We start from the raw sequence: 14,610 nt of genomic DNA, 5'->3' as shown, positions 1-14,610 counted from the left end.
GTTTTAGCTCTGAACTCGTATATCGAACGTGTAGTTATTATTACGTATATCTCATTCATCAACTGATTTAATCGTGATATAATTAATAGTGGCGTAATTGTTACATCAGGTTTTTAATTAAAGTCAGGTGAGGAGACACCGCAATTAGAACTCACGTGCGACCTTATGTTAAATGCACTATTCAAATACGATTTTCTTATCAATTCCTAATTTGTATTGCCAAACCCAGCTTTGAACCAACTTTCGGCATATAGGTGGCAATTCTGAAGGCATAAGGTATAATTCTGAAGGCATAAGGTTTCTGAAGGCATAAGGTATAAGTTAATGATCCATATGAACTAAAAGTTCCAGAACGCATGAACCTAAGGTTAGTTTGTTTTCTTCTAGCATCACATGTAGTTACGGTGTTGTAAATTCTATGCAATAATTGCCCTTAGACATACCTTTCTTAATTTTTGCTTTTGCATAAAAACTTTGTTGCGCTGCTTTTTGAGTAAACGAAATACAACTCGAAAGCATTTTTCGGGGTTGACGTTTCATACATGGTCAATTACACCATGTAGAAGCAAATCAGCCGCAGACAGCTTGTCTCAGTGAGTTGCAGACAATGCAGCTGTTTCGACTATGTGTTTGTCAGTGCAACTGGTGATTGCGAGCGGTCTTGTCTGCTAACTGTGTCAGGTTATAACGTATATTCATACAAACCGTATATACATATGATTATTGATGCAATGATTTACATAAGACACAAAAACTTAAACAGTTTCACGAGTAAAGCCACCCGTTTTAACACGAAGTTCATTATTTATACACTGCACACAAGCACAAACGCGTCAAATTTTACTGTGAAACGCGCTTTTTCGTCTTCTATTTGAAACATTCTCATCACTTTATCCTTCAACCTTTCATTCTCAAACCTTCCGTCATGTTGACGCATGTAATCGTGATACCAAGCCATAGAGTCTTCAAATCCCACAATATCTTCCAAACCCCATTCACAGGACATCACGAAATCATTACAACGCTGCTTATCATCCCATGGAATCGCTTCGAAAATACTTTCATACTTGTTTCGAACTACATTCATTCTTTCCACATTCCTTTCTGTTGTAATGGGTTTCAGGTGGTCGTATATAAGAGAGGACATGTCGATTGCAGCAGAATGGTCGTTTCCAATCAGTGCCATACTTTTATTAAAGTAACCCACTATAGCAATACAACCTCCGGGCTTTAAAACCCGTTTTGCTTCATCAAAAAACTTGGGTAAATCAAAAAACTGAACAGACTGGGCACTCAAAACCATGTCAACAGTTCCGTTTTCAAGCTTGATATCTTCTGCGGATCCAACTTTGTAAGCAATGTGATCAAAGGCATTACTTTCCACTGCTTTGTTTATCTGGGCTACGCTTAAATCGGTAGCGATTACTTTCTTAAAGTAAGGGGCAAAAATATCTGTGGCCTGACCTGATCCACACCCTACTTCAACCATTAAATCCATTGTTTTGTCACTGGACCTGGTTTTACTGATATAATTGATGACATACCGTGCAACGTCATCAGGATATTTTGGTCTGTACTTTTTGTAAGATGAAACCAGTTCTTGTTTGCTGTAAAGTTCCAGGGCCATTATATACAGATTACAACGTCAAGACGGTCAAGTTCCAGGCCTATATAACGGAGAAAATATATATTATTTGTACCTTTTGGCTGGAGTATCACTTCTTACTTCGTTGTAACATGCACAGCATACACTGTCACGATTCAAACACGTTCCATTGTTCAAAAATCAAGGCCAGCACGCACAAAAACGATTGATCATATCTCACCAATTGACTTATCACGATCAGCAAAGTGACAGTGCCGCTAGTTTCTCAATCGTTTCCACAGTCATTTGTAAAGCTATCACAAAGACCGAATATTATTTGACTCATCAATCAACAGTTTTGGACTTCCCTTAAATAAATTGTTTTGTCGTAAACCCATCACCTTTATTCGCAGGCGCGGATGAATTTGAACACTTTGTCTACAGTAACTATTCAAGTTCGTTGCAGCTAGTCATGCGTAACGGAACAATGGTATTTTCAAAAGGCACTGGGTCTCGGTTAATAAACCAAGGTTATCTTGAACCGAGACCGAAACTATAAAGTACGTCAATTTTCTACAATTGTTTTCAGTCACGTTACCCATTGTTATGACCACGGAACTACATATCATACCCTTCGTCAAATATGGATCACAATATCTCGACGACGCCACGCGCTACCTCATAAATTTTATTCATACATAAAGCTACATAAACAAGCTGCATGAAAACCCCTATGTCTTGTGGGAAGTAGGATGTGGGTCAGGCAACACGTCAATAATTCGCCCTGTGCTTCTTGCTGAAGTGCGCCTCCCAGTGGTTAGCAAACAAGCTCGACCGCTCGAAAGATGGCGCCGATTGCTGTTGGCTGTTATCCCAAGGGCGACGCTTCAGCAGTTCGAACATGTGAATTTTTTTTACCAAGGTGAAGAATGTAAGAATGATCAAGTACGATGCTATATACAAACTCAATAAATACGACGTCAAATTAACCTTAGATTAATGCGTTCTCGAACTTTTAGTTCATATGGATTATTAACTTATACCTTATGCCTTCAGAAACCACCAGTGTTGCCACCTATATGCCGAAAGTTAACTCAAAGCTGGGTCTTGGGAATATGAATTAGGAATTGATAAGAAAATCGTATTTGAATAGTGCATTTCACATAAGGTCGCACGTGAGTTCTAATTGCGGTGTATCCTCACCTGACTTTAATTAAAAACCTGATGTAACAATTACGCCACTATTAATTATATCACAATTAATCAGTTGATGAATGAGACATACGTAATAATAACTACACGTTCGATATACGAGTTCAGAGCGAAAACGTAAAGTAACGTTAAATTAAGTGAAATGCGGTTAAGTTGAGTTAAAGTTAATGCGAAGTGTAAAAGTTAAAGTTAAATTAAGCAAGTTTAAAGCAAAACAGTTTAAAATGATAGTTAAATTCATTCATTCATTCATTGGTTTATTTTGGCCCAAAGTATTTCAGCAATAAAAAGATGGGGAATGCGAGAGTATGGGCAGGGGGATTAACCTTTAGGTTTTCGGTGCCAAGCGTCACCCTTAAATCAGGATACCATGCACTTTACATAAACTGGAGAGAGGCGATTTGAAAAAGGATTGTTTAAAGACTGAGGACAAACAAAAAGCCCGAAAACATCAATGGACATTTTACACAGGAAAAATGGTCTCACGATGAGGGCTGAAGCAGACATTTAACCGACCAGGAAGACAATCAAGTGGGAAACAATTTACATAAAACCGGAAAAGAATATCGTGGGAAACTAACATCGCTTGGAAACAAATTACACTTTGAAAGCGAGATCGAATCGTGAAAAAACAAGTAATTGTTTCTCAACACTCCGAAATGAGATGCGCTGAACGCCTATTTTTGATGACTTATATACAAGGGATTAAGAAGATTCCCGAAGTTAATGACCTTGTCTAGCTATTATGTGACCAATGTTACGTAACAACCATTTTCCGCTCTTAACACTTCCTCGGTGCCTTTTACACCATATGTGCTCCAATAAACAGCGTTCAACGCTTCCTTGTTCGTGTTTTCACCACAGGCACGAAGAGGTCATTATCGGAAAGAACGACAGATAGAAATTGATATTTAACCAAATCGGGATATCGAATGGTAAAAATGTACAAACATGTATTCAGCGCCGAGAAACTTGCTATGAAGTACAGTAAGTTCAGACCACCGTATCCATCTCAAATTGCAAACTATGTTATGAACTACATACGGGAAACACCGTTGTATCACAATCCTAAGGATAAATTGGACCTAATGGTTGAAGTCGGATGTGGAACAGGCCAAGCAACCCGTATATTCGCACCTTACTTTAAGAAGGTGATCGCCACCGACGTAAGTCCTGCTCAAATTGAGAGAGCGATAGATAGAAATAGTTTTGATCACGTGACATATAAGGTAGGATCGGCCGAAGAAATTGAGGTCAGCGACAGAAGCTCAACATTTCTACTCAGCGCTTTGTCGGCGCATTATTTTGATTTGCCAAAGTTTTTTGCTGAAACAGAAAGAGTTCTGGAACCTGGAGGTTGTTTTGTCATAATGGGTTACAAAATGGAGAGCATAACACCAATTGGAATCGCATTCAATCCAAACATTAACACTTCCCAAATTTGGTACGAGCACGCAAAGTCTCTTACAAACCATCAGGCTGAAGTTGCCATCTTGGATAAAATCAACAGCAATTACGCAGAAGTATTCGAAGCGATACCATGGCCGGACAAGATGCGAAATGAGGACTTTTTCATTACTTTAGAATGGAATTTCGAGGATATTCAAGGATATGAAGAATCACTGGGGGTTTACCACAATTATTTACGTAGGCACGGAGGCATAATTGACAAAGAAAGCCTAAAAGATGCACTGATTAGAATTTTTGGCATTGAAGACGACAGCGTCCGCTTCAAGGTCGTTTTCCGATATTTTGGGCTGACATGTCGAATATCTTAAACTTTTGTTCAATTTCGACAAGCCAAATATAATGATCAACTACGTAGACTCACGTGCCTATTTCTACGCCTTGTATATACATTTGCCTACCTTAGAGTATTCCTGCATCAGTGTAAATTGTAAATTTTACAATCTTTGTCCTGGTACAGAAATCCCCAACCCAAACGATTGCTCTAATTATACTTTCTATCAATAATGCGTGCTGTTATTTTTGCTGTCCAAACGTTTTGTCGAATAAAGTTGCAAACCTAATATTTCCCCATTAAACATTTGCTCGTGCTTATGGGACAAACAGGGCTGAGCAGCAACGAAAATACTAGCTGAAGTTTTTAAACCAACGTCAGTTAAGTGTTCTAAAACGTAACGCCTTTTATCGTGGCATTATAACTTTGCCGCTCCACAAAAATTGGGTGAGATGATTCTTGTCAATATACAAGTTCGTTTTTGGAACTGTCGTTATACTCACAAAATCGGGTGTTACAACGGGAAAATACTACTACACCGGGTCACAAAGTTTTTTCCAAACTTTATCCACATATAAGTATGCGCAAATCAGAAATTGTGCGAATTTAAATGATTATGCTTAAACGGGGCCGCCGCCTGTTGTTTTTGTTTATAAATTTGAGTTGGAATACTACACGAAATCGTAGCGTTAAAATTCGCACAGATTTCTATGTTACATAGGCTTATATGTGGATCAAGTTTGGAAAAAACTTTGTGACCCGGTGTAAAAGTAGCTTCCGTGACAACGAGACTAACGCTTGATTGTTTCGCGTTCACGTTGAACCAGTGAAGTGTTTTGTATTCATCCGCGCATGAGTCTGTCTTTTGGGACAACATGTTTGTAGCATGAAAATGTACTGCTGTTAAGAGCTAACTTTTATCTGGTTTCTATTTGAATAAGGGGTAAGACATAATGATGTATTACGTTCGTGAAACCTCTAACCGCGGGCTAGTAGAGACATGGGTCACCCCACAGTTGGTACGTTTAGTTTTTACTTGTTGTGTAAGCTACAGACAGATGGCCACTGTTTCGACCTAAAAGGTCTTATCAGTGCAGGACGACTTTGCTGCCCAATTCATATTATTGGCTCCACTTTGTTTATCTTATGGTTTTTACTTGTGTTTTGAACTTGTGAAGTGCTTTGACTCGACGACATAATTTGCGAGTCTTACACATTTGAAATGCAACTAATGCAATTTGTTAACTGTGGCAGAAGGCATAACTTCGTCGCACATTGTTTGCAGTACTTGTACTGTGACGTGACCATCTGTTTTATATGAATGATGTGGTTTGCGGATAAACCGCTACGCTCGATGTACTTGCTACATCACAACACCACCATTCAAATCAGTGGGTCTTTACAAGCGTTCGTAACATACAGGACAAGATTAAACAAGTCCTGATAGCCAAGGAAGTCTCCTTCGCATTGAAAGTTCATTCCTTTACAAACTTGATTTCGAAAAAAAGATTTATGAGATTTTCGTGTGTTCTAGTGCTTTACCCTAATTCTTGGTGAACGCAATGCATGTGTATATTTTTAGGTCACAATTCGACTCGGGGCTAGCAGAGCCTTTATCCAGCGCTGCTGCATGTTGACTGCTAGTAAACAACTGAAAATGTTTGATCAGATCGTATCAGAATCAAGGAGAGTTACCAAACACGACAAGCTGCTTTTCTCGAAAGGTTGGCACCATATAGCACTGAGTACTTAACTACTACCAAGGTAGCTTTGCAAGGCATGCGCCCAATCGCACTATATAGCCTATGGCGCTTCCTTTTCTACTGTATTGAAGATTAAATTAAAGTTCATATATACGTAGCAGGTTTGCTGTGTTTTAAAACGACAATCGTGAGGTTGGAGTTTAGACCTGTAGAAAGAATATGCCTTCTGGTATATATGTCAGTTTTGTCCCGAGAAATGACAAAACTCTGTGAATATAAACCTATTTTGTAGTTGTGTACCAATACATGTTTTTACTCACCGTTGTATCTGAAAAGCATATTGGGACAAGGAAATGACACGAACGCCTGCAGAAAGTCCATCGTGAAAAGGTGCCAAAAGTATGCTGCGTCGCTGGTTAGAAAAGTTGCAGTTGCGGTCCCAAGTTTTAAGTTACTAAATTTAGCAATGGATTGAAGGGAAAGGGGAATTTAGAGCTTCTTTTATAGTGCCTTAATTATTAATATAAAACCCTGTGAAACATGGAACAAAGTCGCATGCCCACATTCCTTGCAAACACAGAAGGCAAACGTCAACAGATAGCCAGGTTTGCAAAAAATAAAAGTCAAACAGTAAAATCGTTGCTATTGTAAACCATGAAAATGCGTACGTTATTGTATTTGTCACGCTTGGATGCACTTGTTGACTGTAGCGCCAGCGGGAGCAGTTGTACATGCAAATGTCGCTCTCTTTACATTGCATTACAACAGGCTGCACTGCGCTGTCGAAAAGGAAGTTACCAAAGCTGAAAGTGTTAGCTGCAAGAAGGCGGGCACAAGTTAGTCATTAATCTTCGTCATTTTATGTCGGACTGTTTGTCGAATATAAATACGTGCTGTCAGCAGTTTGGATTTGAATACTTTGAGGTTTGACAAGCTGTGTAGAGCAGCCAAAATGTTGGGGGTAGTTTCAAATATCGCCCAAGGACAGAATGTTTGAATATATTTATATACATTTGTGACAAATTTGGCTTCACAGATCACATCCATGGCGTGGTGTGACAAATACCAGTAGAACTGAAGCAGATTATTTGTCATGCCCTTGTGCCATACGATCAAGTTTTGGATTTCCGACACCAAATTCCTTGTTCGTGTTTTAACCACAGGCACGAAGAGGTCATTATCAGAAAGAACGACAGATAGAAATTTGTATTTAACCAAATCAGGATATCGAATGGTAAAAATGTACAAACATGTATTCAGCGCCGAGAAACTTGCTATGAAGTACAGTAAGTTCAGACCACCGTATCCATCTCAAATTGCAAACTATGTTATGAACTACATACAGGAAACACCGTTGTATCACAATCCTAAGGATAAATTGGACCTAATGGTTGAAGTCGGATGTGGAACAGGCAAAGCAACCCGTATATTCGCACCTTACTTTAAGAAGGTGATCGCCACCGACTTAAGTCCTGCTCAAATTGAGAGAGCGATAGATAGAAATAGTTTTGATCACGTGACATATAAGGTAGGATCGGCCGAAGAAATTGAGGTCAGCGACAGAAGCTCAACATTTCTACTCAGCGCTTTGTCGGCGCATTATTTTGATTTGCCAAAGTTTTTTGCTGAAACAGAAAGAGTTCTGGAACCTGGAGGTTGTTTTATCATAATGGGTTACAAAATGGAGAGCATAACACCAATTGGAATCGCATTCAATCCAAACATTGACACTTCCCAAATTTGGTACGAACACGCAAAGCCTCTTACAAACCATCAGGCTGAAGTTGCCATCTTGGATAAAATCAACAGCAATTACGCAGATGTATTCGAGGCGATACCATGGCCGGACAAGATGCGAAATGAGGACTTTTCCATTACTTTAGAATGGAATTTCGAGGATATTCAAGGATATGAAGAATCACTGGGGGTTTACCACAATTATTTACGTAGGCACGGAGGCATATTTGACAAAGAAAGCCTAAAAGATGCACTGATTAGAATTTTTGGCATTGAAGACGACAGCGTCCGCTTCAAGGTCGTTTTCCGATGTTTTGTGCTGACATGTCGAACACCTTAAACTTTTGTTCAATTTCGACAAGCCAAATATAATGATCAACTACGTAGACTCACGTGCCTATTTCTACGCCTTGTATATACATTTGCCTACCTTAGAGTGTTCCTGCATCAGTGTAAATTGTAAATTTTACAATCTTTGTCCTTGTACAGAAATCCCCAACCCAAACGATTGCTCTAATTATGCTTTCTATCAATAATGCGTGCTGTTATTTTTTCTGTCCAAACGTTTTGTCGAATAAAGTTGCAAACCTAATATTTCCCCATTAAACATTTGCTCGTGCTTATGGGACAAACAGGACTGAGCAGCAACGAAAATACTAGCTTAAGTTTTTAAACCAACGTCAGTTAAGTGTTCTGAAACGTAACGCCTTTTATCGTGGCATAAACCGCTCCACAAAAATGGGTGAGATGATTCTTGTCAATATACAAGTTCGTTTTTGGAACTGTCGTTATTCTCACAAAATCGAGTGTTACAGCGGGAAAATACTACTACACCGGGTCACAAAGTTTTTTCCAAACTTGGTCCACATATAAGTATGCGCAAATCAGAAATTGTGCTAATTTAAATGATTATGCTTAAACGGGGCCGCCGCCTGTTGTTTTTGTAAATAAATTTGAGTTGAAATACTACACGAAATCGTAGCGTTAATATTCGCACAGATTTCTATGTTACATAGGCTTATATGTGGATCAAGTTTGGAAAAAACTTTGTGACCCGGTGTAACAGTAGCTTCCGTTACAACGAGACTAACGCTTGATTGTTTCGCGTTCACGTTGAACCAGTGAAGTGTTTTGTATTCATCCGCGCATGAGTCTTTTGGGACAACATGTTTGTAGCATGAAAATGTACTGCTGTTAAGAGCTAACTTTTATCTTGTTTCTATTTGAATAAGGGGTAAGACATAATGATGTAGGCCTATTACGTTCGTGAAACCTCTAACCGCGGGCTAGTAGAGACATGGGTCACCCCACAGTTGGTACGTTTAGTTTTTACTTGTTGTGTAAGCTACAGACAGATGGCCACTGTTTCGACCTAAAAGGTCCCATCAGTGCAGCTGGTGTGACTTTCAGACGACTTTGCTGACCAATTCATATTATTGGCTCCACTTTGTTTATCTTATGGTTTTTACTTGTGTTTTGAACTTGTGAAGTGCTTTGACTCGACGACAAAATTTGCGAGTCTTATACATTTGAAATGCAACTGATGCAATTTGTTAACTGTGGCAGAAGGCATAACTTCGTCGCACATTGTTTGCAATACTTGTACTGTGACGTGACCATCTGTTTTATATGAATGATGTGGTTTGCGGATAAACCGCTACGCTCGATGTACTTGCTACATCACAACACCACCATTCAAATCAGTGGGTCGTTACAAGCGTTCGTAACATATAGGACAAGATTAAACAAGTCCCGATAGCCAAGGAAGTATTTTTCGCATTGAAAATTCATTCCTTTACAAACTTGATTTCGAAAAAAAGATTTATGAGATTTTCGTGTGTTCTAGTGCTTTACCCTAATTCTTGGTGAACGCAATGCATGTGTAAATTTTCAGGTCACAATTCGACTCGGGGCTAGCAGAGCCTTTATCCAGCGCTGCTGCATGTTGACTGCTGGTAAACAACAGAAAATGTTTGATCAGATCGTATCAGAAACAAGGAGAGTTACCAAACACAACAAGCTGCTTTTCTCGAAAAGTTGACACCATATAGCACTGAGTACTTAACTACTACCAAGGTAGCTTTGCAAGGCATGCGCCCAATCGCACTATATAGCCTGTGGTGCTTCCTTTTCTGCTGTATTGAAGATTAAATTAAAGTTCATATTTGCATAGCAGGTTTGCTGTGTTTTAAAACTACAATCGTGAGCTTGGAGTTTAGACCTGTAGAAAGAATATGCCTTCTGGTATATATGTCAGTTTTGTCCCGAAATGACAAAACTCTGTGAATATAAACCTATTTTGTAGTTGTGTACCAATAAATGCTTTAACTCACCGTTGTATCTGAAAAGCATATTGGGACAAGGAAATGACACGAACGCCTGCAGAAAGTCCATCGTGAAAAGGTGCCAAAAGTATGCTGCGTCGCTGGTTAGAAAAGTTGTAGTTGCGGTCCTAAGTTTTAAGTTGCTAAATTTAGCATGGATTGAAGGGAAAGGGGAATTTAGAGCTTCTTTTATAGTGCCTTAATTATTAATATAAAACCCTGTGAAACATGGAACAAAGTCGCATGCCCACATTCCTTGCAAACACAGAAGGCAAACGTCAACAGATAGCCAGGTTTGAAAAAATAAAAGTCAAACAGTAAAATCGTTTCTATTGTAAACCATGAAAATGTGTACGTTATTGTATTTGTCACGCTTGGATGCACTTGTTGACTGTAGCGCCAGCGGGAGCAGTTGTACAGGCAAATGTCGCTCTCTTCACATTGCATTACAATAGGCTGCACTGCGCTGTCGAAAAGGAAGTTACCAAAGCTGAAAGTGTTAGCTACAGAACGCGGGCACAAGTTAGTCATTAATCTTCGTCATTTTATGTCGGACTGTTTGTCGAATATAAACACGTGCTGTCAGCAGTTTGAATTTAAATACTTTGAGGTTTGACAAGCTGTGTTCTGTGTAGAGCAGCCAAAATGTTGGGGTAGTTTCAAATATCGCCCAAGGACATGGCGTGGTGTGACAAATACCAGTAGAACTGAAGCAGATTATTTGTCATACGCTTGTGCCATACGATGAGGTTTTGGTTTTCCGACACCAAATGCTATTGTAATGACAATGAAATAGTTTCAACGCTTTGAAGCACCATGTTATGACACAGCAGTGCAGAATGTTTTTAAACGATTGTGGCCTCAACTGCCGACTTCTTTGCAAAGGATCGGAAACAGTAACACGTATCTTCCAATCATAGGATCATAGGCTAAGCACTTTTCTTGTAGAGAAAGCGAACTTTTTGGTTGATGTTTGGATGTACTTGTCGTAACTCGAGATGGTCGCCCATGCGTAACGAAGCAAACGCCTGAGCAAAGATAGGGCCCTTGACCTTTAATTAGTCTGACGACAAATACATGACTTAAAAACACGCATGTTACTATGCTCAGACCCTTGTGACAATGCAAACTCTTCCGGTTAGGAAACTACTACACTTATGTGTGTTTTATGTTACAGAGTATTCCCAGTACATTTCGTAAGCCCAGTACATCACGCAATGAACACCAAAATAAAAGGTGACATGTACAGCCTCAAGAGGCATGCGTCTTTGTACGACAAATACAGGCCTCAATACACCGATGACGTTGCCCAGTGCGTTGTCAACTACATTCTCGGGAATTCCCCTGATGAAAAAGTAAACGACAAGTTGGACTTAATGGTGGAAGTTGGCTGTGGGTCGGGGCAGGCCACACGGCCTTTCGCCCCGTACTTCACGAACGTTCTTGCAACCGATTTAAGCCTTTCACAAGTGCAAGAAGCGAAGAAGATCAACACTTTCGATCACGTGACCTACGAAGAAGGGTCGGCGGAGAAAATGAAGGTCAAGGACAAATCGGTAGATTTGGTTTTGAGTGCTTTGTCGGCGCATTGGTTCGATTTACCGAGATTTTTTGCCGAGGCGAAGCGTGTTTTAAAGCCTGGAGGTTGCCTGGCCATTATCGGGAACTTTATTGAGGACGTCGCACCAATTGGTAAGCCAGGCATCACTAAAACCCATTGGGGAGACTTGATGCAGGATCATCTTTACTCCTTTGTGTTGAAAGAAGAGAGCGAAAAAATGAATGATATCAGAGATGTCAACACAAAATACTCAAGAATATTTCAAGCTATTCCGTGGAAAGAAAAGTGTCGTTTCGACCAATACAAGATACACCTGAAGTGGAGTCTGCACAACGTGGAAGGATATGAAGAGTCGATGGGGCTGTATCAAAACTACATGCGACACCATGCGGACGAACTGCAGGGTCGTGACGTCAGTGTGATGGGTAAAGAAAGGTTAAAAACAAAAGCGAAGCGTTTGTTGGGTTTGGGTGATGACGTTGAAGATGATAAAGTTTTATTTGATGTCGTATTTAATGAGTTTGTTGTAGTAGCAAAGCCATCATAGTCAACCTTTTCCTCATGGGGATGTACCGGGCCGAATTCGAATATGGTCAGCGAATCCGCATATTGGCAGCGAATCCTATGTGCTCACCTCAAATTTAGCTTTAGTTAAACATATAGCGATGTCGCCACTCATCAACGAAAATACCATCTGTTATTTTTAGTGAAATAAGTGTTTTTCGACCAATATGTAAATGTATGACGTCATCATGTATTTTGATTTAACCGAAGTTGAATATTTTCTGTGTTGGGCTCATCGGTATTAAACCTTGCATATACGTTTGTTTGCCGACAGCAATTGCTTTTTCAAAAAGAATCAAAAATCGGCTAACATACCAAACTGTAGTATTTGTTAAAATAACGCGTTTACGCGCAGATGTCAAACTATATCAACTTTTTATGATTTTATTGTGTTTCTATTCGTTAAAAAATTCATTCTAAATGATTGGTGTTAGTCTTACGACTGGCCGCCTTATGGTATGTTGTATTGTCTTTCAGGAAAGATAACCTGAGTATAGACAAGCTTCTACCTCAAAATAAACATGTTTCCGTAAAGCTCGTAATTTTGGAATAAAAGCATGGAAATATATTGTTGCATTAGCAAACGAGGCAGACATTTGTAAACACACGAACTACTTATATTTTATTTTTGCAAAAGCACAGCTCTTTTTTTTGCTAAAAAGTTATTGAAACTTATCTGTGCGCTTCCCAATTTCAAAATTGTCCACACTCTTAACAGCAAGACGGTCGTTTTGCGAACTGTTAGCATGGCGATAAAGTAAAATAGCGGTTAATAGTCAGATCATACACCAAAATATGCCGGATTGTATCATTTTTCTGCTCCGAATTTACGACTGGAGGATACTAGCATGGGAATAAAAGGTTTTAGATTATGTAATGTAAGGCGTTTGAAAAATCAACAAACATTTTTTTAGTCGACTGTGTATCTGTTAGGGGTATCGAGCGCCTAAAACCTTCTTGCCCAAGGACCGGTCATTTTGTATTTGTTTTATCTCCCAGGTGATCTTGGACAAAAATCCTGTTTCGGAAGTATCTTGCAGGAGTTTTTCGCAATGTGCTCTGTTGCGACATCATGTACATTTGTTGCAATGTTTAAATTGACCGCCTGATGGGGGTATAGAGCAATAAATCCAAACTGTGGTACGCTTGCGTGCGTGCGTGAAGGTCTTTTAGTTGTCAGGCGAAGAAATAGTTTAATTTATTTACTTGTGAAGAAATCTCACCTTATACGAAAACCCAATGGTTTATTTTATTGTTAGAATTCAATCGTTCCGGTTAGAATAGTTTTTTTACTTGGAGCACATGGCAAGCAACTTATTAACGTTGTCGAGAGTTTAGACAAAATAATAAAATTTGCAAGGACTGGTTGATTACGCCATGTGCAATATTACTTCATTCGGTTTTCAAACGTTCATAACGCGTTACGCAAAAAATGCAAAAGCCTACGACACCCGGTATTCCCAGGCGGTCACCCATCCAAGTACTAACCGGGCCCGACGTTGCTTAACTTCCCAGATCGGACGAGATGGGGTGTTCTCAACGTGGTATGGTCGTAGGCGATAGACCGAGCTTAAATGCGGCTTATATTTCGAAAAGCCATTGACACATCATGCACATTTTCTGTTTGGGTTCTATATGTTAATAACGCCACACCCACGTTGTTATACAGAAATACCAAGACTTTTATTTCAGATTACGCATATCTCATTATTCTGTAATGTTATGTTATTGTTTGGCTTTGGGGTTTCCTGCCTTTTACTGCATTTTTTTAATTTTTTGTGTGTGGTGCTGAACGAATAAAGAATAAGCAAAGCTTTTTGCGGCGAGTTCACATTTGCATGGGGATAATGATGAGGTGGTTAGTTGGACAATGAATTGCGCGCGTAGTGCACTGTTAATCCAAAACACGCACAAATTGTGACATTATATTTAGCAACCTCTATGGTTTTCATTGAAAAATAATAAGAATGCAAATATGTCGCTTCATTGGCACTGACTTATCCTGTTTTTACATAACAATGTACTTTTGAACCTTTCATTACATTACTGGATAAAAGCCCAGTTTTCTGATCAAATCGCTGATTGCCTTTACCCACTTTAGACATATGTTCTTGGAATCTTGGTCTCCCAATAAAGCAAATAACAACAACAACAACATAATTTTAATATTTGATCAGGGTGCT

At 39.3% G+C, this 14,610-nt stretch overlaps 4 protein-coding genes and 1 non-coding gene across 5 annotated transcripts; 3 read left to right on the top strand and 2 right to left on the bottom strand.

Moving 5' to 3' along the window:
* Positions 1-805: 805 nt before the first annotated feature.
* On the bottom strand, positions 806-1,658 carry LOC145901844 (putative methyltransferase Mb3374). Its single transcript, XM_082989647.1, has one exon. The coding sequence runs from the start codon at positions 1,625-1,627 to the stop codon at positions 806-808; it is 822 nt and encodes a 273-aa protein (XP_082845773.1). The 5' UTR covers positions 1,628-1,658.
* A 2,080-nt stretch (positions 1,659-3,738) lies between these two features.
* LOC145901842 (putative methyltransferase DDB_G0268948) lies at positions 3,739-4,575 on the top strand. The gene has a single exon (XM_082989646.1). The coding sequence runs from the start codon at positions 3,739-3,741 to the stop codon at positions 4,573-4,575; it is 837 nt and encodes a 278-aa protein (XP_082845772.1).
* Positions 4,576-5,538: 963 nt separating this feature from the next.
* Positions 5,539-8,318, top strand: LOC145901840 (putative methyltransferase DDB_G0268948). Its single transcript, XM_082989644.1, has 3 exons — positions 5,539-5,553; positions 6,121-6,262; positions 7,405-8,318. Exons 1-3 carry the CDS (start codon positions 5,539-5,541, stop codon positions 8,316-8,318), a joined length of 1,071 nt encoding a protein of 356 aa, XP_082845770.1.
* A 3,171-nt stretch (positions 8,319-11,489) lies between these two features.
* On the top strand, positions 11,490-12,864 carry LOC145903526 (uncharacterized). The gene has a single exon (XM_082991612.1). It carries the CDS (start codon positions 11,520-11,522, stop codon positions 12,408-12,410), a length of 891 nt encoding a protein of 296 aa, XP_082847738.1. The 5' UTR covers positions 11,490-11,519; the 3' UTR covers positions 12,411-12,864.
* Positions 12,865-13,866: 1,002 nt separating this feature from the next.
* Positions 13,867-13,985, bottom strand: LOC145904105 (5S ribosomal RNA). The gene has a single exon (XR_014402716.1). It is a non-coding gene; the product is annotated as a 5S ribosomal RNA (ribosomal RNA).
* Between the last annotated feature and the right edge of the window lie 625 nt (positions 13,986-14,610).

The sequence above is a fragment of the Ascidia mentula genome, chromosome 5 (assembly GCF_947561715.1).
Source record: "Ascidia mentula chromosome 5, kaAscMent1.1, whole genome shotgun sequence".
Taxonomy (NCBI): Eukaryota; Metazoa; Chordata; class Ascidiacea; order Phlebobranchia; family Ascidiidae; genus Ascidia; species Ascidia mentula.
This window is presented reverse-complemented; position numbering and strand designations above follow the sequence as displayed.

Coding starts and splice junctions, on each gene's coding strand:
- LOC145901844 (XM_082989647.1), bottom strand. CDS start 1,627: ATGGCCCTGGAACTTTACAGCAAACAAGAACTGGTTTCATCTTACAAA.
- LOC145901840 (XM_082989644.1), top strand. Junction 6,263..7,404: donor CAAGCTGCTTTTCTCGAAAG/GTTGGCACCATA, acceptor TTTTAACCACAG/GCACGAAGAGGTCATTATCA.
- LOC145903526 (XM_082991612.1), top strand. CDS start 11,520: ATGAACACCAAAATAAAAGGTGACATGTACAGCCTCAAGAGGCATGCG.
- LOC145901842 (XM_082989646.1), top strand. CDS start 3,739: ATGTACAAACATGTATTCAGCGCCGAGAAACTTGCTATGAAGTACAGT.